The 25,038-nt window shown below is 32.5% G+C and overlaps 1 protein-coding gene across 4 annotated transcripts in view; it reads right to left on the bottom strand.

The window, feature by feature from the left end:
- Positions 1–2,412: 2,412 nt before the first annotated feature.
- LOC143225920 (MICAL-like protein 1) overlaps positions 2,413–25,038 on the bottom strand; it is a 36,412-nt gene continuing 13,786 nt past the window's right edge. Inside the window, exons 1-6 of one of the 4 annotated variants that reach the window (XM_076456158.1) lie at positions 22,399–22,616; positions 17,230–17,399; positions 11,898–11,946; positions 9,170–9,311; positions 8,514–8,599; positions 2,413–5,161 (exon numbers count right to left, since the gene is read on the bottom strand). In XM_076456158.1, the coding sequence (XP_076312273.1) occupies positions 5,156–5,161; positions 8,514–8,599; positions 9,170–9,311; positions 11,898–11,946; positions 17,230–17,381 (435 nt within the window). In that variant the 5' untranslated portion in view covers positions 17,382–17,399; positions 22,399–22,616 and the 3' untranslated portion in view covers positions 2,413–5,155. Of the gene's footprint in view, positions 5,162–8,513; positions 8,600–9,169; positions 9,312–11,897; positions 11,947–17,229; positions 17,400–19,960; positions 20,057–20,837; positions 21,011–22,398; positions 22,617–25,038 lie in introns of those variants that run through there. The other 3 variants (XM_076456157.1, XM_076456160.1, XM_076456159.1) reach the window with 3 other exon arrangements.

The raw sequence follows: 25,038 nt of genomic DNA, 5'->3' as shown, positions 1-25,038 counted from the left end.
GAAAGTGTTTATTTCTCGTTAAGCACAAAGCTACATAGTGGGCTATCTGTGCTGTGCCTGCACAGATATCAAAACCCAGTTTTGGGACTTATGAGATCATATACTTAACACTAAGCCACTACTGAACAGAGGGAAAGTGAAGGATTTAGAAAAATTCGTAGCACAACAAAATTATGGATGTCAAATTAAGTTTAAAGTTATTCTTTTACTTTTTGCAAAATTACTGTGCTATCATACATTACAGTAGATATTACTATTGGAATAACTTTATAGTGGAGTTATAATAGGGATTTGTAACTTGAGCAAACACAGCATATCTTCAGCCACATTTGTTTACGTTTTACAATCCCATTCGTAGATCTCAAATTATCAATTTTTAATTATCTTGTATATTGGTTTAAATAATATACAGCAATAGGCAAATATATGCTTACAGAAAGGTAAAATATCCACTTAGCACGTATAAAATTTTACTAGTAAAAAAAATAGCCTTTTGAAATAAAACAACAAGTCTTAAATAACGCTTCTTGTCTTTTTAAGTAATTATTTTTCGAGATGGGTGAAAAATATCCAGCCGAATATGCTACAGCTTTGTGAAACAATAATGTGAACAAATTTTGATTTTGCTTCTTATCAATGTTTGGGTGGTCTTAACTATTGAAAAGGAAGGTTAAGTGTTGGTTCAAGAATAAGCTTGCTTTTTTGATCGAATGTTCTCTTAGTGTTTTGAGCAAGTTCCTGTGCGATCCTTATTATGAACTATGATAGTGGTTCGTGATAATGTAGTATACACACGATATTTCTTATACAGTTTAGATGTTTCCAAAAGCAAACTCTGATGTGTGAATCTTCCACCTTGGTCATATAATTTTACTGGACAACTGACCCACTTGTTAACTGTTGTCTATATTTATGATAAGCATCACTTGACTTAAATACAACAGCATTACAATATCCCAGTTTAAATAGGATTTAATGACCAAAGTACAATTATATCGAGATTTTACTAGTTTTTTGCCATGCAGAAAACAGTGAAAAATATCCAGCGACTGAGTACTTATTTTATGGTCTCAAAAAGGTTTTCTAAATTTGTAAACGACAGGTTTAAAGATCGTGCTTCGCAGTGTTTAAAGCACGTGAATTCAAAATTATGGTTTGAGTCTACTTGGCGGGAAATCACACTCCATACGTTAGGGTCGTTGGTGGGTTGTGACATTCAAATTCAATTATTCGATTGGAGCAGCCAAGGAATTGGCTGTGGATATTATTAACTAGCTCTACATTCCATTATTTTGAACTTGTAAATTACGCTTTGTCCAAAAACCTAAGTTGCTTTTCACAAATTTCCAAAAAGAAACTTAAGTTTTTTGGCAAAGCGTAATAAAAAAAAGTTACTTTAGTTCTTACGAGAAATTTCTTTTGTCAGCTGTTTTAGAACAAAGCCACATTGGGATGTGTCCACAGCTGGGAATAGAGTCCCGAATTTTAGCTTTTTTAAAACAGCAAACTTATCTCAGGCCCACTGGTGGACTGTAAATTGTAATGTATTTACAGTTACAATTTTTTAGTACCTACGCTTTTCTAATTATTTTTTTTTCATGTGACGTATACTGACTACATATTGCACGAGTCCCTCTGTTGTCGAAATTAAGTAAGAATGAACAATGTGCTAAGTGTGTATGTAATACTAATGATCGATAGTACTGTCGCCAAGCAAACTTTGATGAGTGTTCTAGAATCTAGAGCGTACCTTAATTGACGTATCAAAATCGACGCGCCATGATATAGATTACTCCTCAGCTACAGAATTCGGAAGCTATAATTGTGATTAACATCTACTAATAAAAAAAAACTACAGAATTTGACCAGGAACGTTTACAGATTCCAAAAATTACACACAGTTCAACTTCAGTGAATTAACTTTGGACGTTAAATATCTTCATCGCCGGAACAAGTCATCTTTGTATCAAGTACAAGGCCAACAAAGCTAGCTAAGTAAAGCGAGGTGTGACAATATCAACTCAAAATTAATTTATTTATCGTGGACTTGGATATTTGATAAAATATTCCGTTCTAGATCGGATATAAAAATAAGCATTGTCTGTAAGTTTGTAAAATTCTTGAATATAAATTATCATTTGTAATAACTATTAGTAATAACCGTAATTAAATTGATTTTGTTTATATATTGAAATATATTTGTGTTAAGAAATTGTGTGCATCAATCTTGTTGGCAAATGTCATAAATTTCATACATATTAACATTGAAATTCAAATTTCTGGTTATTTGAAATAGTCATAGTAACGTACTAAATCGGAGCTTCGTCCGAAGTAAAGTATAATTAATACTTAACAAGGTGGCGTTAGGTACTTACAACAATATATGTAAAACAACACTATGATACATTATTAGGAGAGCAAGTTCAGTTTTATTTTGTTGATAGACAAAAAACAAAGAAACAAACACGAAAATATATGAAACTAAGATATAAAAAATAAATAAGTAAAGCTAAAATTATACACTATTTTACAAAACAAATAGAAAAAATACTTCAATTCAACTTTACACTTTAGCATATATTGGTTTGTCTAATTCAAGCTAATGGTTTGTAGGGGTTTAATACAGCTTATAACTAACACAAGAAATTAAAACCCAACATGAAATAAAAGCCATAGACCAACTTTTCTTTTAAATTATACTGTATTACAATTTATGTAGTCAGTTTGAGATATGCATTAAGAACAACGAAACGATTTTTTTTTTTTTTTATAAGACCACATTAGGCTAAATTTACTAAGCACTACACAGACAAATAGTTTTTCTCAAGAATTAATAATTCCTCTTCCATTCAAGACTGTAATGCTGCATATTAGCAATACAATTTCGTTAATAGTATATTGAAGCAGAACGTGAAGGCCTTTGTTACAAATTCACAAGCCTAACAAATTTTCTACACATTACTAGAATAATTAATATTAGAAATGATTTTTGTTTACATTCCACAGTAATTATTCTAACGATATTCAACCGTGCATAATAAACGAATTTGTATATTGCAAGTGTGTTTTAAAAAAACAAAACAACGAGGTCATATTTAAGGAAAAAAAACAACAACCAAAATTATCAACTTTAGAAATCAAAGTAATTCACACCTTTTGTTCGAAAATCCGAGCTCTTGAAGAATTATATGACTAAGCTACTATTTGGACACTAAATACGTAACTTAAATATGTACACAAAAAAATGGAAGTGTAAATACGTTATACACATGTAGATATATGTACAGGAAGGTTTTACAACTTAAGTGATACTAATAACACCACAGAATTTGTACTTGTTTTTCTATTTCATAACCACTGTTTATTTTATAATATTGTTCTTTCATATATCAGGAGAAACAGCGCCTTTTATCGTATATGATTCTACACTATGCAAGATATTTTTCTCTCTTTCTCTCCTAGTTGTATTTCAGGTACAAATAACGAAAAAAAGTATTCGCTAAGTTAGGGCTCAACATATTTTATTTCCTTTTTAATTTCTTAGCATATTGCAATATAAGTCGATAATTACAGAATGCGCCACTGGTATGATGATTTTTTCTTTTGCGTGTGTGTGTGTGTGTGGGGGGAGTTTGTTGGACAAGTAATATCATGAACAAAACCCAGCTGACAAAACTATTATTGATCTTTAAGGACCCGTCAGAAGTTTAGGTATATTATTTACTGATGGTAATTTACCTTATAGGATTATTTTGCGACGCTTCGAATTGTTTGGATGTAAACCAAGTTATATAAAAAAAAAAACTAAAAATAAGGGCAGGAAGGATATACATTTTGTCAGACGTTTTTGAGAGGAACAGGATGAGTAGATGCCTGCTTTGCGTTATTTCAATTGTATATTTCAGTTTTATTAGGACTAGATGGACTTGTTTACTATATACTTAGTAACATCTGGGAGATATAAAGTGAATTCTATCTAGATTATTACATTTAATCAAATCACTAGTGAGAATATGGCGACGCCAGACTCTATAATACACTATGCAATTTTTTTTTAAGCGTCGAGTTAGAACTAAAACAGACCAGTTTATATATATATATATAGTTAAGAAAATATTAAACCTACCTACAAATATTCCAAACGTATCGCAGGTAGCTGCATCATAAAACAAAACTAAGTTGTTAACTTGTACAATGATTGATGAACGTTTCAGATCGTTTCCATCAGCATTGACCGAACTCTAGTACTTGTAACCATCTAGCATAAAAATGTGACATATATATGAAAGAACTACAAGATATTTTGCTTCAGTTTTCGATACGAAAAAAGGGAATTCCTTTTACCTTCTGTTTCTTTTTTTAAAGTAGTTGTGAGCATTAAACAGGCTTAATGGTGAAAAAGTATAAAAACTTCTAGCAACGTTTTACATAATTTAAAAATTGACATTTAGCTTCGAGTTCGAAGACAATTTTGCCATATTAGTGACATTAAGAAGTAGGCAGAAAAATTTAATATTCTAGTTATACGTTTGTGTTTTACAGAAAACAAATAGTTGCATTAAATTCTAAGAAAGTTAAAAATCTGTATCTTCCTCGCTTCGCATAGCATTCACGTAAAATATCCTCCTAATGATACTACCAATTAATGTACATCGTAATGTTCAAGAAAGAGTGCTTCTCGAGAGATACCAAATAACAATGAGATTTTTAAAAATTTAAACAAAATACACATGATCGCTTTCTTCTATGGCCAGTTTGCACCTTTGTCCAGCGTCAAATGACAAAGTTACATTACTGATACAGGAGTCGATGTACACAAAAAATATGATAGTCATTAAACTAGAAAAAATACAATGACATAAATCATACGTAGTCATCATTAGCTCTAATCTTCCCTGAAACGGTTGAAGACAAAAAGTATACTAACTTTGAGAGTATTATTTGTTAAAGCTATTAAACCAATGTTCATTCGCATACGTAACGAATGCACTTACATGCACAACACTTCTATAAACCTGAATCTAATCATATTTGCAAATATATTCACTAGTAAATTTTATGGCTAAATAAAAGGATTATGAAAGATGTTGGTTATATAAGCAACAGCTAGTGGTTGACTAGTAGTGTCCATGCAAATACTTGAAATATCTTGCTGCTAGTCCTGGAAGGAAAGAAAAAAAGGAAGGTTTTAAACAGCGAAAGAACTTGTAATGTTGTTATGCAGACTACAGACCAATGCTAGGTTTCGTGAAATATTTAGTTGGAAAAGAAATAATCTTCTATTTAATAAGTACAAACTTTCGAAAAATAGGAAGAATGAATTTAGTTTGAAAATATTTGTCAACTGTATATTATATTAACATATAAGGTGTAGTAGAAATGATCGTTAATTGTATTTGAAAAAAAAAAAAAACTATTAGGATATTCTAATATTTCTCTGAAGAATATCATAATACAATAACATTCTTTTGAACAATCCATAAAATAAATACTCCATTTTCCTTTTAGGACTACCATACGCAGCAACTTCGTTTCTTTGTATAGCTTACATCTTATAACAATACACCCGACATGAATACACTTATAAGAATACCATAACACAAAATATGTTTCCTTGAATAATACTTATTGAAGAATTATCCATATACAACGGAACTTTTCTTAAGAGTACCATTCAAATATATCTAAACTTAATTCAAAAGGATGTTGGACTATACGCCGCGTAGTTTTAAAATAATTTTGCTTTTAAGCTAAAATATCACTAAAAGAGGCTTAAGTTTAAAGTAGGCGTGATCCACGTAACAAAATTCGCTACCGTTGGCAATGAAGTCCTTTGAAACTCGCGTTACCTTAGTTGTCATACCGACGTACGCGCAGTGGTCAGATTATATCAATATAATAACACAAGCTCCTTATGCGGTCAACATTTTAAACAAGCGCAGCAATTCTTTCATCTAGCGGATACATCGTTATGGTCTTGACCTCTCAGTTTTAACTAGCAGATTTTTCAATTTACAACACGTGACTGCTTGATTGTTTAAAATAGATTAGCACCGTCATTATTTACCTCCTCACCACGATTCTTGAAACACCAAGTTAAAAAGGAAGCTACTACGCAGAACGCAGGGAGGAATTCGATACTGGCGTAACAAGAATAAACTCGTGAACTTTTTGATAACATTTCTTCTTGTTTCGTAATAACACGTTTCAAAACTATCTTCGAACGAGTTTCTTACTAGACGCGCCCCATTTTAACAATTAATTTAAGAGTAATGATATTGTGTAAACTTGCACTATTTTCATAATGTTTACTAATAGTACGGATTTGTTAATGTGATCTTTTTACATCAAAGCAATTCCGACCTTTAGCAGATGCGTAAATGAACAACACCAATGACGATCAGTCTCAAAGAAAAACAAACATTCTCGTTTTGCTTTGACAGTCAATAACAGATATGCATCAAAATCACAGAAGTATTTACTAAAGATACTGCATGAATACCAATATTTTTTCATTTTTATTTTATTTTAAGAAATCATATAAAAGTTATTTCCAGCAGGTACCAACACTTGCTTCTTCTACACATACACTTAAATATTCTCACTGTGTAACATGCATAAATTTTGTCAGGTATTCTCAATTTTCATTAGATTTTATTGGTTCTATTGTGAGCATTTCTTTTGTCTTTGTCGATGGGATTGTGGTTGCTAGTACTCAATTAGGTAATTCAAAAAGTTACAAGTAAAGAAACCTGTTTGTTTGGAATTAAGGACACAGTTATAGAAAGGGCTATCTGTGCTGTACTTACGAGTATCGAAACCCACTTTCTAGCTCTGAAACTCAGCAGATATACCACTGGTAGACAGTAAAGAAAAATATTTTAATATGCAAACTACGGTATATCTGTAATATCCAGGGTAGACAAGGCCTATCGTGCAGTATCAGGGCTTATTTCAAGTGTTTAATAAAAGCGAAAATTAAAATGTTTATACCAGGTTATACATAACATTAACTTTTCTTTGCGCAATTTTTTTCAGAAGTGCATCAAGTCTTGAAGCAATCCCCATGTTAAATTCTATTTAAGCTAGTTTCACAAACCTATAACCTTAAACATCAGGCTCGATCCTCACGATGAGAACGGCACATATAGCCCATTGTGCAGCTTTGCACTAAACAACAGATTAAAAGTATGTACAGTTACAATAGATATTTACAGTTAGCAAAGAATCACTTAAGAGTAAATGTCATGCAAAACGGGAGAAAAAAAATTGAATAAGAGATAAAATATACTGAAAAGGAAATGAAACATATTACCATTTTTATTTCTTACGACTTTTGAAGTCGTATTACTTCAAGACAGTAATACATTTTTTACTGCACGAGGAAGAGTGTCTGCCAGAAACATCGCACAAAATAGTTTAATTTAAACCTGACTATTTATTATCTTTGATCAAAGTTTTTGTTAAAATGGTCTAGCTCCATGTGGACTATGCTTACAGTTGCTATTGATCTCCGGTATTTAGTTTTATAGTAACTTATGCTTACAATTGAGCCAGCCAATAGGGTGGTTTATTTTCAAGTTACTACAGTACAAAGATTAAGTATGCATTTTTTTTTACATTATTATTTTAACAATATTTTTTTGAAATCGTTCAGTTATTCTAGTATGTGCAGTTTTAACATTACAGTAAATAAACAAACAAGCAAAAGCAACCCAAAAGGCTATCCATGCTGTGTTCACCACGAGTATCTAAAACCCTCTGACTTTCCGTGATGACGAGATGATGATGAGATACATTTTTACCTCTGAATTTCCGTTGACCCACTATGGTCAGTTGCTTTTGTTATACATACCCGTGTTTGTCATTTTTAGAAACAACATCTTCGTGAGGAGGGAGATATAATGTATGTCACCATCAACGACCTTTAATTGGAAGTATAATGTCGTCTCCAGGTTACAACTTCACAAGGTTTGAATGGGAATGACCAGTCACGTAGTAGCGCAAGTTGCTCAAGGCAAGTCTGATGTTTCAGAGTAAAGCAAGTAACGTCAAGTTTGATCAGTGTGGTAACAATTTTCATAGAGTGTATTTGGAAGAAAGAAAAGCCCAGTTCCAGCTATTGCGATTGTCCAGCATCCAAAGCAAGTATAAACTCTGTTTGTATTCTAAATAAAGTCTGTTTAGCACGTGTTTCATTGTGAACAGTCTATTTTTATTTCACGAACTTAGTTTCAGAGAAATTAAAGTATTACACTGAAATAACTGCTTTCTTGAACCTCCCGTTATTCTGCAGACCTATCTTGCTACTTTAAAAGTAAAATCAACTTTTACCAAAAGGATACCATAGTATTGTAACAATCTACAGAACAATTTAGAAACTGTATTTTTAACTATATTAAAACAATTAGTCGTAGTAAATGAGTAACCATTAAGTTGTTTCACTAAAGTTTTCTTGCTAAATCTTCAGATTTAAACATTTTAATCAAAACGGGATAATAAACATCACTTACTGTTAAAGGTTCATTTAATGAAATGTTCTCCATTTTCCTCTCTCCGTTACCCTTCTTCAAGGTCGATTTCCGAGGAGACATACCAACTATACGAAAAAAGTTTTGGTTCTCGTGTTAGCGAAGAGTGAAATGCGATTTCGTAACTAGTTACGAGATGATACTGTTTAAATTATTAAAAAACGACCTTACTAAGAACAGCTAACGGATTAACCCATAAGTTCAGTTGGGAGACCTCTCGCCTGTCGTGTGAAAGTTTTGGATTCGAAACAGTGCCGAGGGAAGAAAATTTGATTATCACACACACGAAGTTCAATGAGTGGCCATCCAACGGCACTGAGATGAAAGGTCTGCTCACGAACGTAGAATTAGACCAGGAATTTTAACACAACGGTCTTATTAGTAAAGCACTTCTTAGCAAAAAAACATGTAGTGAATATTTATTAATATCAAGTTTCTATTTGACATTTCGCTTAAAGATCACCTTCTTTAGCTGTTATTTAAAATAAATGTAAGTAATTTAATCCTAGAATTTACACAAACTTCTTTCGGAGTACGAGCAGATTTAGCAAAAATGTTTGTAAAAGTTTTATCTTAAAATTATCACGTGTAGTGAATAAAACTATGGAAAAAACAAATCAACTTGGAAGCACACATACTTCGCCCATGTCCTTCAAAGAACTGATAAAACTGGGAGACGTAGGTTGCAATACTGAGTCTATCGGGTTCTTCGCACTTTGCCATGTCTTCTGCCTCCAAAAGCGCGGGAATACCTAGTTCTTCCTCTGCTACTTGAAAAGCCTACAAATTTTGGATTAAACACGATTAAAAAATACTTATTAAGAAATAGATACTCTTATTTTCAAGGGTCTTGAAATTTCCGAAAAATGACGATTTAAAAATAATTATATATCTTCAGGTTTGTGAAAGTTGGGAAAAATTAAAGAAAATCCATGCAATTGTTAAAGAAAGGGCTTTGTTAAATTTTATTTCAATTCAATGCAATAAATTACGTTTTTACATTGAATAGTATTATTTTTTCTAAATACTATGTGCCTAATATATTGATTATTTTGCTTTTAAAGAATGATAAATTTAAGGATTTTCCTTAAAGATTACCTGTAATAATTTTCCTGTGTGTTTTAATTTTAGGAGATTTAAATAAGAGTGATTAACAAAGAAATGTTACAGTAAGGCAGATAAGAAGGCTATAGAAGAGAAACTGAAACCTAAAGATTCTTTTAATGAGAAAGTATTTAAATATAGTATCAAAAAATAAAAACAAGCATTGCACATAAAATTTAGTCTCAGAATTTCACATGAGAAATCTGTTTCTAGTTTTGAACTGATAGACTTTAGTGGGAAGCAGCTGGTCAAGATCATCCACCGCCATGATTTAGACTACACTTGTTAAATCGAATGGCACCATTTAACAGTTGCTTTATAACGCACCCAGAGTACCAAGAATGTGGAGCTCGTTTGTCTTGCAGCAACATGTCACAATCCATACATCCTCAGATTTATATTTCAGACAAACTGATTGTTTTTCACGTCAGACTCTCAGAAAAATAAACGACGTTGAGAATGGTGAAATATATATATCTTAGATCATTTAGAAATTAGGGACTCGCGTAACAGTGAGAAAAAAGTATAAATTACATATTTTCTCTTCTAATAGCGTTAATTATTGGTTCCGACATCTTGAGTTTCATCAACTTTGAGACTATTGTAAGAAATGCAATACAAACGGTTTTTTAATTTTCTTATATTGCCGTTTTACATCATCACTGGTTGCCTACAACGAGCAAGTTATAAACGTGGTTTTGAGCATTCATACTTGCTTTTTGTTTTTTCAGCCGCGGCATAGCGGCTCATAAAACGTCCTCCCCTCCAAGTACAAACTTTAAGCTCACATTTCCTTTATCTTTTGAGGGATAGATCTAATTGTAGATTAAACTCTGATAAACAACATAGACCCACAACTATGAGAGTCCAATCTCCAAGTTAATGTGGTGCAATTTGTCTTTTCCACATAGTAATACGTACCCTAGTTTCGATATCTTATCCATTCATAATGATCGTAAGTCATGATTTTTGACTATTCAACAAACATATCTAAATACAGAAACATTTAATTTGAATGAATTGTAATTCTTAGAACCAGAGAGTTAAAGGTTAACATTTTAATTTTAGAAAAGCGCTATTCATTGCATTCTGTACGTTAAGGTGAACGACACGGCTCCTTTAAACTGAATTTTGATTTAAAATAGAGCAAAACTACGGCTAATGATAGGACGACTTAAAAAATATGGGATGGTGCATATGACCTAGATCCAGTGATCCATAAAATAACAACAAGTATTATACAATTATAGTGTAAATTAGGTTGAGCTAGAATTGCACTTTATTCAGTGTAGTTGAGATAGGTGACGATATATTAATCGTTACCCTACTCGTGTGGCGAACAAACGTGCCACAACTACTTCTGATGCGGATTTCAATCCGACATAGTTGCTTTTTTATGTGGTGTTTGTAACTGCTTTGAAGGAGTTCGCGTGAAATAGTACGGTCGTTAGTTATTCATGCCAAATTAGACATCCTGATATTCTGTCTTTAAATAGTTATCTTTTTATACATAGTTTATCATACTATGAATGTTCTAGCAGCCAGTTTTTAAACTACTTGCAAATTAGAGTGTCTCATTATAACCCAGAGCTATCGTTAAAAAAGGGTCCGATGTAACTGAAAAGGATATTCTAATCTTACCGTTAGTTCAGAAGGAAGTAAAAACTAGGAGTTGTAACAACGAGAAAAACAAAATAAACAACAGCAAGACAAAAATAAGAGGCACGGAAATTTCTTCATTAAGGAGCAATGGTTTTATTAAAAAAAATAAAAGCGCCATCCTGTAGCACACCATCCAACAAAGATGCTGAAGTGTCAAATTGACAAAAACTTTTATAAGCTTAACATTTTTTTTGGTTCCAAGGTTTCAGTACTTCATAAATCAAATAATTATTGTTTAAGAATCAGGAGGGACCTACAGTGGTTACGACTTTTCTTTTAATAGTTTCCTCAGATTTTTTTTAAGTTGAAAACTGTTGTTTTTTTCGTAAAAGTTTTTTTATGGGTAAAATTTCAATAAAATAAAAAAGAAGGCCCATAAATTACATTGCTTAGGGTCCACTACGGCCCTACATACACAACTTATGGTAATGAATTGTTAGTGTTTGGTGCGTTTTGAATTTCGCGCAAAGCTACACGAGGTCTCTCTGCGCATGAACTGCTAGACTTCGAATAATTAAAAAGGCGATTATGATAATATGCTCTGACAAAGTGTGAATATAGTTTTAACTTGCCTTAAAACAAAACAAACCAAAAACTTACCAAGTAATTGTTATTGAAAACGTTTTCCTTAGATAGTGAATCAAAGTCTCTGAAAAAGAGCAAAAAAACAGATTAAAATGCAAAAAACAAACAAACAACCAACAACAAAACTGACTTATTTCGCGATTTGCGATGAAGATGACCTCAGAAGGCCGAAACGTTGTTCTGCACTTTATTTTAATTATAGTTCTAACATCTAAATCAGTTGTCTTGAGAATACATACAAATTGACTTTTTTACCTAACTTAAGACACGTATGATATACGAATTACGGGTAAAGTTCGCAACATTTTGGAAAAAGAATGAGGTATAGAACCTTTGTTTTTCCACATTATTTTTTAAATGCATGTGCGTGCGTGTGTGTTCAGGTGTACTAATTATCTGAAAGCTACATTCCTTTTAAAGTGGTGAATGACATTCAAATTTTTCAAACTCCTGAAATAAAATTTGATGACAAGAAGTTACTAAATACGAATTCAGTTTGAATTTTATTCAATACGTAATCGGATATTAAAGTTATGCAAAGTAGTAGATGAACCTTTTTACTCAAGCTTAGAACGTGATTCTTGCGACGTTTTTCACCGTTTAGTTAAGTTTGTCAAGAACGATTAGCACTAACTGTTAAGAAAACACCTTATCATGGTATCTAACACTGATGTAAGTTACAAGTTATTTGATAGTTTAGGTTAACAAATTATCGCTAACTTATTTTGTAGGAGCTTTGAACTGGATTATTAGAACAAAATTGATAATATTATTAAGTTAACATCATCATTAGAGGCTGGTATTACTGTCGATGAATCAAACATGGTTCTACAGCCGATTATTAGAACTTATTACTATCGGGTCAGCTAATATAAATCATGGACGAAAATGTTAGTTATTACGGGTTGATATTTTTGTCGAGTCAAACGCGATTCTACAACTGATTGTTAAATATTATTTCTGCTATATGTTCAGTTTATATAAATCATGATTGAATATTTTTTTTTTTTTTAGAAGCTGGTTATGGTTGAGTCAAGTATAGCTGAACATGGCGACTGTTAGGACTTAGTATTAGCATTGGTTTAGCTCATACAAACCATGGAAGAACATTTCAGTTATTGTAGGCTGGCATTATGGTTGATCTAGCATGGTTCTATAGGTTAATTGTTAGGATTCATCGTTATCACAAGTTCAGGTTATACTCTTTGATAATTGCATTTTTTTTTCAGATAGCATTTTAAGACTACATTAAGTTTGTTCATATTTCATTTTCTCAATATTAAAAGAATTAAAACTTCATTTGTTTATATAAATCGGGTTATACGCAAATCAAACAGTAGTTTCTTAAACTGGGAATCTTATTGGGAAAACGCAATTATTTTCTCAGGGTACAATTATGGGGTTATCAAGCGTTCTAACATTTCAGTCCACTGTGAAACGACGGGTGATAAGTATTCTGGCTGTTTAAACAGCAGAGGATAGGGGTGAAACTACATTAAACTAGTGTCATCTTCATTACTACCGTCTCCTCCAATTTATATTTTCAAATTAAAGGGATCTCGCCAATTCTCATAACATAGAAATCTTATTTCATCTAGAGAAAGGAAAGTGCACTTTACAGTCGGAATGATTATACATCTAGCACCAGAAATTATGAAACGAAGACCGAATTCTGGTGTGACAAGATTTAATGGTTTTACTAAAAACTAATTATTATATATTAGCTGCTTGTCAATTATTCAACTTAACGCCATTGAAAGGCTCAGATTAATACGGACGAGAAGAGGGGAGTTGTGGCATTTATTAAGTGTTTAGTAGTCTGTCTTTCGAAGCTTTAAGATTATTGGCACCACTTCTTATTGTGAAATCGAAGAGAAAATATAAATGTCTAGATAACACAATCAACCAAATTATTCTGTATTTTTACATAAATTATTCACGTTTTCCGCGAACAATCACAGAATTAGAATAAAGGTATATCCGTGAATAATGAATATTTCCTAGTTCTAAAAGATATTTCACAGCTTACTTAGGAAAATGAATGAAAAACTTCTTTCAAGAACAAAGAATAAATTTATGAACAATATTCACACATTTACACAAACTTTTTCTCTAAATATTATTTCAAGCGTGGTTTTATTTTAAATATTTAATTATTCAATTGTTACTATAGAAAAGAAATACTAACTGTTCCACGACTACAAATTGAAAGAAACAGAAAAGCGTTAAAAGACCAAAGAAACACCATGTAACCAGGAATATTGGTCTAAAAACACAACACAAAGAAAATGGAACAGGTATCGTTTTTGTTATAATGTATGGATGGCCAACCACGCGAAGTTGCACCTAATTTGAAACTGATGCTGAAAACAAGTTTATGATAGTTCATTGACTGTTTTTGTTATTAAGTGTTTTGTTTTTAAAGTGGTATGCAAATAAACACGAGTCAGTGAAAGGGTTTATAGCCTCCGTTATAAAACTCTAGAATGATAAAAAATACTAATTACTTCCGTTTCTTCAATAAATTGATAAATAAAGCGTTAAGTAATTCATGTATAACTTAACTTTCATTGTACTCTTATTTGAAGCACAGAAGACGAGTTTGTTTTTAATTATGCTTTCAGATCAGTTTAGTTGGCGACAAAAAATGAATACATCAGAATAACAGATTTTACTACAAAGTTGAAAGTCGCATCATTTTGAATTCTATCAATGTGACGCTAGTGTTGTCTGCATTACTTACTCGTTATTACATTACAATCTGAATCTGGTCTTAGGAGTGACATGTATGAAAATAACGCCTCACTGAACTGAGACGTAATTCGGCGACAGGCCAATATTATCTAGCAGCAGTATCGTTGTCATTGGTTTTTGCCTATACTCACAACACTTTGAACTGTTCACACCACAAACTTTAACATAGATTGAGTGTTATTAGGCTCTATTCAACGTTTATAGAATTGTAGGTTTAAAATTTCTAAGACTATATTTATATTTATTAAAGAGCCTTCTTATTGGAAATGATTTTGTACGACATTTCGCAGGAAATTTAAAGATTAACTTTTATTCAAAACTACTTAAATAAAACTAGCACGTTACCTTTACACTGATATGTTTAATTGTCAAACTTTGACAGCTTACAGTTTTTGCTTGTTGTCTTTATTCAAAAAGACAATTCTCTGATCTTATATGCGAATCATTGAATTACGTATATAAAGACGTTGTACAATTTAAAAAAAAAGATAACTATAAAATAAATCCACATTTAAAATGACATGCTGCTCACCCCATGTGATCAAAATTTCATCGCATGTACAATGTTTTATTCGTGATAGTTATGACACAATACTGCCAGTTTCCAAAACGTTAATGAAATAATTGATTATTTTGCGAGCGTACTGTTAAATGAAATTACTGCACGCATAGTTATTATTGGACAATATGAACTTGTATTTAAAACTTATACTTACGAGGAATTTGTTTACATCAATATCCTATTGTTAAAAATTTGTACAAGAATGAAACAAAAGGGAATCTTCTACAGTTGCGGCACTTGAAATGCTTTTAGTTAGGATTACAGTAAATTAATTTACGAGACCTGTAACAGGTTTACTGTTGTACATTTATTTTAGTGCCTACGCTTGTTTCTGTACAGTTTTTTTTTATTGCATGTGACGTGTATTCTTGGCTATGTATTGCAAGTCCCCACCTGACCTCGTGTTCGTAAAAATCAACAAAACTTGTTTGACGAAAGCGCGCGCGAATATTGTCTAAATATTTACAAGCTTGCGCGATTGCAATAAAAAATGGCTAACCGAGAGACGGAAGAAAAGAATATTGTTGGATGGTTATAGGCCGAGGAATCTATAATTGTATTTAATGTCTATTAATAGGAAAACTACAGAATTTGATCTGGAATGTTATAGATTTCGAACATTACAAACCATTCAACTTCAGTGAAATACTTCGGACGTAATTATTTTTACAGAAACATTAAATATATTTGCTGGAAAGAGTCAGTTCGTACACGGTGTGAAACCAGCCAAAAAAAAAAAAAGGCAGGCGAGGCGTAACAATATATAGTCTTATTAATTTTCTCGTCATGGATCTGGAACATCGATAAAATATTTAGTTCTAGACCAGATACAAGACTCAGTATAGTTTGTAAATTTGTAAAAAACTGTTGTATATAGCAATCATTTGTTATAACTATTAGTAATAGCCGTTATTATAAATTGTATTATGTTTACATATCAAAATATATTTGTGTTTAAAAATGAAATTGTATCAATCTTCTTGGCAAATAAACTTAATACACATTAAAATTTAGTTAAATAAGCTCAACTTAATTTTTTTTTTCCCCATTTGAAGTAGTAATACGTAACACATGTAAACGTAATAAATCGGAGACTTATCTCAACTTAATTTTTTTTTTTCCCCATTTGAAGTAGTAATACGTAACACATGTAAACGTAATAAATCGGAGACTTATCCGAAATAAATAATACGTGAGAATTTTGTTTTCTTTTTCTTTTTTTAATGCACCAGTAATACCGAACGTGGGGCGCTCGTATACCCGATTTGATTTTATTAGTAATAACAATAAAAATTTTAGAGACCAGCAATGAGCGCTCAGTCGCGGAAAAAATTGAAAAAAACAACAATTAAGGGACGAGAAGAGGTTTTTCAGTATGCGGTACAAGTTGGAAACATTCTGAACCATCCATCCCCAATGTTTCCTGAATGAATATCACGGTTTCTAATGAGCCTATTGCCAAATTTATTTCTTCTCAAGCTAGTTTTAAGATATGATTGTGTTCTTGTTTTGACAGCCATCTTGTAAATAGAACCAAGTCCTCCCTCAATGCGTTGTTATTTAACCTTTTCAAAACGTTGGGCTCAAACAACCCAAGCACGGTGTAATTAAATATTTCATTTTTAACACAGTGCAGTGGCTGTTGTACCCCCACCAAATTCCCAAAAACTTTAACAGTCAGGAGTAGAAACGTATCAAAATTCAGATATGATCCAAAAATAAAAATAATTGTATACCTCGTTATCTTAGAGGCCCTACCCTCTTCAAACTATCGCTGAAACAAATCCTCCGATAGCTTCTCTTTAAGCCCCCCCCCCACTAAATTTTAAAGCCTGAAATCGTCACTTATTAATTGAAAATAAGTAATTATATTTGATAGTCTAATATTCTACAGTAACAAATTTATGTGATAGAAAGAACAAACTTTTCCACGTATGTTGACTAAGTTTGAAATTAAACATGTATACAGCCGAATCCAAACTATACTGTATTCTTATAGCAAGCATCAATAATAATTGAAACTAAACTCACATCAGTTCAGGGCGGAAATGATGGATCAAGGCACAAAACGCCAGTCCATCCCTCCAGGATTTGGTCATGTCGGTCACACAAACATCTTTATAGCCATCAGTCACCATTTGACACCAGGCCAGGAGGGCCTTCATCCCTCGCTTCTCTCCCATCTCTCAAATCTGAATGTTCTAAAAAAAAGAAACAAAACCAAAGAGGTATAACATATGTTAATTACAATATTTTATTGAAGTGATTATTGAAAACTGCAAGAATATTTAAATTTAAAAATAATCTTTATCGATTACCTACTCCCTTCACGTTTTCAATAAAAGCTCGAGGATTATAAAAATAAACAATTATTTCGTGTTTATTTATAAAGTCTGTATATAATTTATTAATTTTTCTATAATTTGTATTTTCTAACAACGTTTAATTAAGAAAATGAAATCTGATTCTTTAATGATGATAACATTACGAAACCACATATAATATTTATCGTTATTAGTTGACGAAAGCCTTGGGAAAATAAGATAGATGGGCAGCATCGCAATATCCTTTTTCACCCTGCACGTGAAGAGTAATGAAACGAAGCGAGTGCAAAGCAACTTATAAAGAAAACAACAACTGGAGCAATACGACCAGCAGAGCGAATAACAGATACAGGTACAAAGCAAGAGACAAGTGTAAGAAGCACAAAGAGCAGGTTGAATAAATATTATATACAAACAAAGTAATCGTTTAACTTGACAAAACTACCTGTATGTGTACTTATTCGCTCAACGAATATCAAAATATTTATGATAACTCAAACCTAAACAATCATCTGACCACTCGTTATGCATTTGTCTTGCTGTTGGCTTAAAGAATTCTCTACATTAATATTTGTTGGTGGATCCTTAGAATGAAGTTCCGGATCGTGAAAGGTTCAGTTTTGCCACGACGACGAGGGCCTGCACTGCATTTGTTTAGCTCCAAGATTATTTACTGTTAAAGTAAGTATCTAAACTATGCATGTTTCACACCGTTTGTAACTCCATGACCTTGTTAATTATATAGTGTCTAATATTATAAGAGTTACACACCTACACAAATATAAATATTACAATTAATCGCATTAACCGTTATAGTTCCCCGTATATTTTGCTTTTCTGTTCTGAACAAAGATTGCTGTAAATAGCAAAAATATTTTACACTATATGTGTTGATCCATGAGAATTACAGGTTTTATACCAGAATTTTCTAATTTATCTTGATGTATTACAACCTACCATCGAGGTTCTATATCACAGTTTGTTAGTATGTTCTGATCCCTAACAACCTACTGTCAGGTTTTAGAAAGGCCGCGATTCTTTTTCAGTAAGTGTCCGTGATTTATTAGCGATAAATTCGAGCACTAAAACAGACAGCTCACAATCCACTTGTTTTAAAATATATTTTAAACAATTCAAACGTATATACAAAATATTACAATATGGATATCACAGTTGTATTTAAAACTAAATTTTCCTTTTTTTTTTCTTTTATTATCAGAACGGAATGGGTGATAAATTCAGTTCCGTTACTTCATGGGTTAAAAGTTATATTCAGAGCTTTAAATAATTCTCCTTTCTTATCAAAAGTTCACATGGGCTAGTCCAGTTACTTTAATTCTCAACTGACATGATTTTTTCCCTACTTCGTTTCTTACAGCACAATCTACGATAGATTCACTTACATTATTCCCTGGGTTACCACAGTTGTAACCAGAACTTTAAATAATTGTTACCTTTTCGTCAAAGTCCATACAGACTGGTCAGTTACTTTAAAACATCTTTTGACAAGACAAATTCTTTTTCTTACCTATGTTAATTTGTAAAACTCGCGTTTTAAAATATTACCCGTTAGGTTGTTTCCATTAATGTACATGATTTAATTAACACAATACTCATATTCTATTTAAAAGTTTTTATGGGGACGTATAAATTATCCAGACAATACTGAGTACATTTAACTAACTCTAGCTCGTTAGGTTTGCTTGCTTCGAGCAGAAAGCTATACATTGGGTTATCTGTGCCGTATGGATCAAACCCCGAATTCAAGCGTTATAAGTGCTGAAGCTTAACGCCGAGCCAACTCGTAGGAAGACATAGGATTGACGAATTGAATAGATTGACATGGTAGTTAACAGTGAATTGTAGACTAAACATTAAAGAAAAATAAAGTTATTTAATTGTTAGTGTTTAAGTAGTACAATAAGTTTACCTTGTAAGTACCGTTTCTTTGCATCATCGCTATTAGCGATGAATGTATTAACAACATCGTTTTGTGTCCCAGAGGGCGTGTGTGCGTGTATTTTTAACAAATTATCAATAGTCGGAGGTTTGGATTTGCTGAGTTAACGCAGTCCTTTATTTTGGTTGTTTTATTTTACTCGAGTGTTCAGTATTAATAGACAGAGACAGAGAGGAGGGAAACATATTTTAACATATTTATTATAGGAGGCCAAAGGTGAAAGCAAATTAAAATGTGAACACAATTAAGCAATTTAATTGTAACTTGATTTTCAGTCGTTTAGAATTTAGATATTTACTACAGAACTAACAACACATTATTTCATTGTAATTTTAACTCTAATTATATATTTATTGTCACAAATTAACTTTACTATCATTCACAAGAAATGATTAATCAACAAGTTAATGCACTTCGAAAGCCTGATGGAGTTTACACGAAGCATTCACCTTAACCCTAAACTAGTAGTTATTCTCACCGTGACAAAAGTGGATGAAAGATTACCGACTGGATTGTACTAGCCTTGCCCGGAGAAAAGTAACTTTTTCAGATCACAGTCAAGGTCGTTTGTGACGTACTCGGTCATGTATGATGTTTGAGTTTTATTTCCCAACTGCCATATCACATCTGCAGATGTCTTGTTAGAGACTGAGTTATAAAGTTAATTCTTTAAAACATCATTTATCTAAAGTTTATTATCCGAGACGTCAATAAATAATATTCATATAGACATGAAGAGTACATGCAACACCTAAACAATAAACAGTCAATGTCACGCTATTAACTTTGTGTTTTCTTATCTCAATTATTTATTAACGACACTGTCATTGACGATTTTACTAACCCAATGAAAACCTATCGGGATACGAGAAATTAGACTTTTCGCGAAGGCGATATCCTTTACAGTACGTTTATCTTTTTTTCCTTCGTCTTTTTTTAAGATAGAAATTTAATAAAAATTACAAACTTAAGTAATTGTGCTTTTACTTTTTTTATACTTTGGAAAAGTAATATTATTCAAACTGTTTAACAATAGAGGGTTTTAAAGTTAAGAAAACAAATTAAAGTTTGTAAAGAAAGTTGAGAAGGAAGTACAGTTGGATTTCTGATGCAGTACCGATTTTAACGACACCTTTAATCTATTGTAGACGTTTACAGTATTGTGAATTTAGTTTCACAAGAAACCGTTCTCGGTTCTAGAGGAATTTGCATTTGAAATAAAGAAGCTCGTAACTTTTAGTTACAAAAATGCCTTTTCAAAGCATCCAAATAACGAAAACAAGTTTACAACTATTTCACAAAAATTACAGTTCTGAATAGAGAATGCAAAAACAACAACAACAAAACTAACTTACGTTACAGTTTACTTCTCAAAGCTGTAGAATATAGGCTGTGTACATAAACTGGTCGAGTGAAAGATTTTTCCGAAAGCAACAAAGGCCGAAGCGATGTATCGGTTGACGTTACCTGCAGGCTACTGTACTCGTGTCTAGATGTTTGCCAGTTTTGCTAACGCACTGAGACAGGAAGTACAACCACCTGAGCACTGTGCAATTATTGCCGGGATATCGCAGCAGCCTCGTGACCTAGAGGCGCCGAGTAAATATGCTTGTCGTTTGGCGGCATTTATTTCAAGATCACAAGAGTTTTACCACTGGCAACCCGTATACTTATTGTGTCATAATAGCATGAATTAGCCATTGAAAGTTACATGTTGTGTGTACTCCAGAGTTTCACACGGTAACCATTCTGTTGAGTGTTGCAGAAGTTAAGAAAATACCAATTTTGAGGTGGCTGAACCCCACTTCCGCTAATAACACCATATCGATGGTTAGTCAATATGTACACTTCGAAGCCTGTTTGTGCTATAAAATTAGCGGTCAAATCCACACATTTCTGTTCGGTTGGGGGTGATGTTAACCACTTCCCTCAACTAATTCATAAGCTAAAGAAATATCGATTAACTACATCCCTTCAATTACAAATTAAAATAAAACGATATGGATCTATTGTCTTGGTGTATTTGTTTACGAAAATTCTAAAACTAATAAACAACTAACCAAATAATTATAATATATACAGTAATCAAAAAGTTAGTTCGACAATCATCATGAAAAAGTAGGGCAAGATTACTTTTCAATGCAACGATAGTAGTTCAGTGAATTGTATTCATTTCTATCAGTGAGACACGTTATTTTAAATTCCTTTTATTTCAAATAATAGAAATGAAAGAATTACTGCGAAATACGACTCGATGCTTAATGTCGAGTCGCGTACACTAATTTAACACAAGTGTTACACAGCGATGCAAACAAATTTCCGCACTACTACTATTTGCAGTTATTGGAAATTTTTACTGATGTTACCACGAGAAAAGCCCCCCGCTAGTACAGCGTTATGTCCACGGATTTACAACGCTAAAATCAGGGGTTCGATTCCCCTCGGTGGGTTCAGCAGATAGCCTGATGTGGCTTTGCTATAAGAAAAACACACACATCCCACGAAAAAATATAGCAAAAATATCATTGCTACACATCATGCTTTCAAAACTACTGGCAACTAAACAAACTATTGTAATAATAACACTAAAAAAGATAGTGAAATAATAACACAGCTCAGAAAAGTGAGAGTAAGGCTTAAAAATAAGACTGACAGTAGGTCGCAACGTTTGACTCGTCCTGCATGTACAAATTAGCTCTAGCATTATATCATGTCTAGCGTTATATTTTTGCTGTTTAGTTGATTAAATTTCAGATTTCAGTTACTATATTATTTGCATCTGAAATGAGAAACTATATAAAAATATTAAAAACAAAACCTAACTACCAGCGTATTTGAAACACTACGTTTGCAAGTACGAAAGTACTACATAAAAATAATGACACAAATATGGGAATGGAAATAGTAATGTATTACCTGAACAAGCTAGTTGTAAGGATACTGGACAAAACTGGTGTAAAGGTAATAGAAAACACCAGGCCACTGCCACTACGAACACACTAATATAGAGTGTCCTTGAGAAGCTGTGAGAACCATGGAGTCTCACCAGTCTCAAAGAACTCGGAGGAAAGGGGAGGAGAGAGGGGTTGTGTCCCCTGTTCAGGGTAGAGCACAGCCATTCATTCAACAACAGAGTGAGTACCTCTGACAAGTGGTCAGCTCACTGGTTACGTATAATATGTTGCTGGCGGGGAGGAGTCGGGCGTGAGGGTTGAATGAAAGAAGGTCATGTTGTTACCGGTCTTGAGAACTAAACCAAAGCTAAATATAAAATAAAATTCATTCCATATTTATTTTTATTCATTCCTGGTAAAAAAAAATCTTGCCTATTTAGATAATTTGCGAAAACGAAGAACAAACTGAAGATGATTTATTTAGTGTTCCTAGTTTTTAAGGTTTATTTCAAATATACTCGTACATACTAGTATATGTTAGTCGTCCTAATTTTACTAAGGGGGGGTGACAGCTAGTCAGCATGACTTGCAGCAGTTTCACTTATTGAAAACCAAAATTTTACACACACTCATACGTATTTTGTGTGTAAGTTATTTACCTCACTGTATATCTGTTTTTATTTTTCAGCAACTAATAAGAACTTCTTTTCAAAAATAAGTTAACTGTATAGATCAATCTCAACTGTATCTGTATCTCAACCAACGAAGCCCGGTGTTTACCACAAGCTTACTGGAAGTATATAGTGTCATAAATCAATCTTTGTATTTGTACAGACGAAATGTTTGTTTGTTTGCACCCTAACTGCTCCGAGCTTATTGGGCTAATTTCTACCAAAATTTGTACATAGACACTATGAAATATGGGGAATGTCCTGATAGGTCACATTAGAACTTAACCTTATTTATTTTTTGCAAAGTCTATTAGTTACTTACTTCTAGCTTATTGAGTCAATTTCAAACAATCTTGGCAGGTTGACGCTTTAGACAATGTTGAATATTCCAAATGCATTCAAGGTCAAAGTATAAAAGTTGCTAGATCGTTCCTCAAACAACCGTGCTCTCTCATGGTCATTTAAGACGTAGGGTGTTCAAGGGTGGAATCACCTCAAATCTTAATTTGTTGGTAGATGGAAGGCAAGCAGCAAATGTTTTTGTTTTAAATTTGGAAATGAAGATTATGTTCAAGAATTACTTTGAAATATATTATAAAACTTACACTGTTTTAATTACGTTTAAACATTTCGCCGTCAGTTGACGGATATTTTTCAGTTGTTTCCTATTATTATTATTATTATTTTATTTTGGACAAGTCTCCGATTTATTGTTACGTATCTTAACGTATTACTATTTCAAATAACAGTACAAAGTCTTATATCTGGTATATAACTGGATATTTTATCGACGATCCAGATTCTGAGTTGATACTGTCACAACTCAATTAAGCTAGTTATCATTTCATGATTGACCTCACACCTCTTACAAGTTCATTTCTTACCGATTAAAATATTTGATGTCGTCGTATAGATTCTGACGTCCGAAGTAATTTTCTGAAGTTAAACGGTTTGTGATGTTTGAAATCTATAAACATTCCTGATCAGCTTCTACAGTTTTCCAATTAATAGGCGTAAATCACAATTGTAGCTTGCTAAGTCTATTGCACATTAACTGTAGCTGTGCTAAGTCTATTGCACATTAACTGTAGCTGTCCGTTAAACAAATATCGTTCATTCGTACTCTGAAGAACAGGCGAGACTTGCAGAATACACGACCAACAATATACGTGACAGACAAAAAAAAAAACCGCACGGAAACAAACGTTGGCACTAAAACAAATTTACGACGGTTACACAGCTCGTACACAATACAAATAAAACCTGTGATGATTATAACGTACTGAATCATCAGTTTGATACTCTCGTTGTTGGCGGAATTTCCAGCTGTAATCCCAATATCTCACGAGGTCATACAGTTTAGGGGTTTAGGTCAATTAAACCGCATACTAAGCTAAGGATTCGAAAATAATATTCATGAGTTGAAAAGTCGATATAAACACAAACAGATTAGGTGATTAGTTATAAAACACAAAAACAAAGAACCACACAACTTACCAATGCACTAAATTTCAATATACTTATAATAGTCTAACATCGAATATATTTACTTTAGTGAGCTTCTAACAACTAAAACTGATGGAAATGACAAATATATATCTAAATATTAAAAAAAATAAAAATATACTGCTCGCCTATACAGATAATTTATACCAATGGTTTATTGTTTATTTCCTAGATAAACACAATACTTCTATAAACAAGACTATATATAATTCTACTAAGCAGACGAGGGCATGGCCTTGTGGCTAGTGTGTAGAAATGAAAATCTAAGAATATCAGTTTTGATACGTAATGCAACCAAACACACTTCGAACATTCAGCTGTGCATGCGTTACAAGAGTGGCCATCAAACTCATACTTGCATACAATATGTTAGGTATTTGAGGATTCATTTCTTCATTCATTACATTGTATTCCAGTCATTTAGCAACTTCTAATAAAAATTGTGTCGTTTGCATTTGGGGAGCGATTTATTACTTTTGTTCATG

The sequence above is a fragment of the Tachypleus tridentatus genome, chromosome 9, assembly GCF_004210375.1.
Source record: "Tachypleus tridentatus isolate NWPU-2018 chromosome 9, ASM421037v1, whole genome shotgun sequence".
Lineage (NCBI taxonomy): Eukaryota > Metazoa > Arthropoda > Merostomata > Xiphosura > Limulidae > Tachypleus > Tachypleus tridentatus.
The sequence above is the reverse complement of the archived record's forward strand: the minus strand, read 5'-3'. Positions and strand labels throughout refer to the sequence as shown.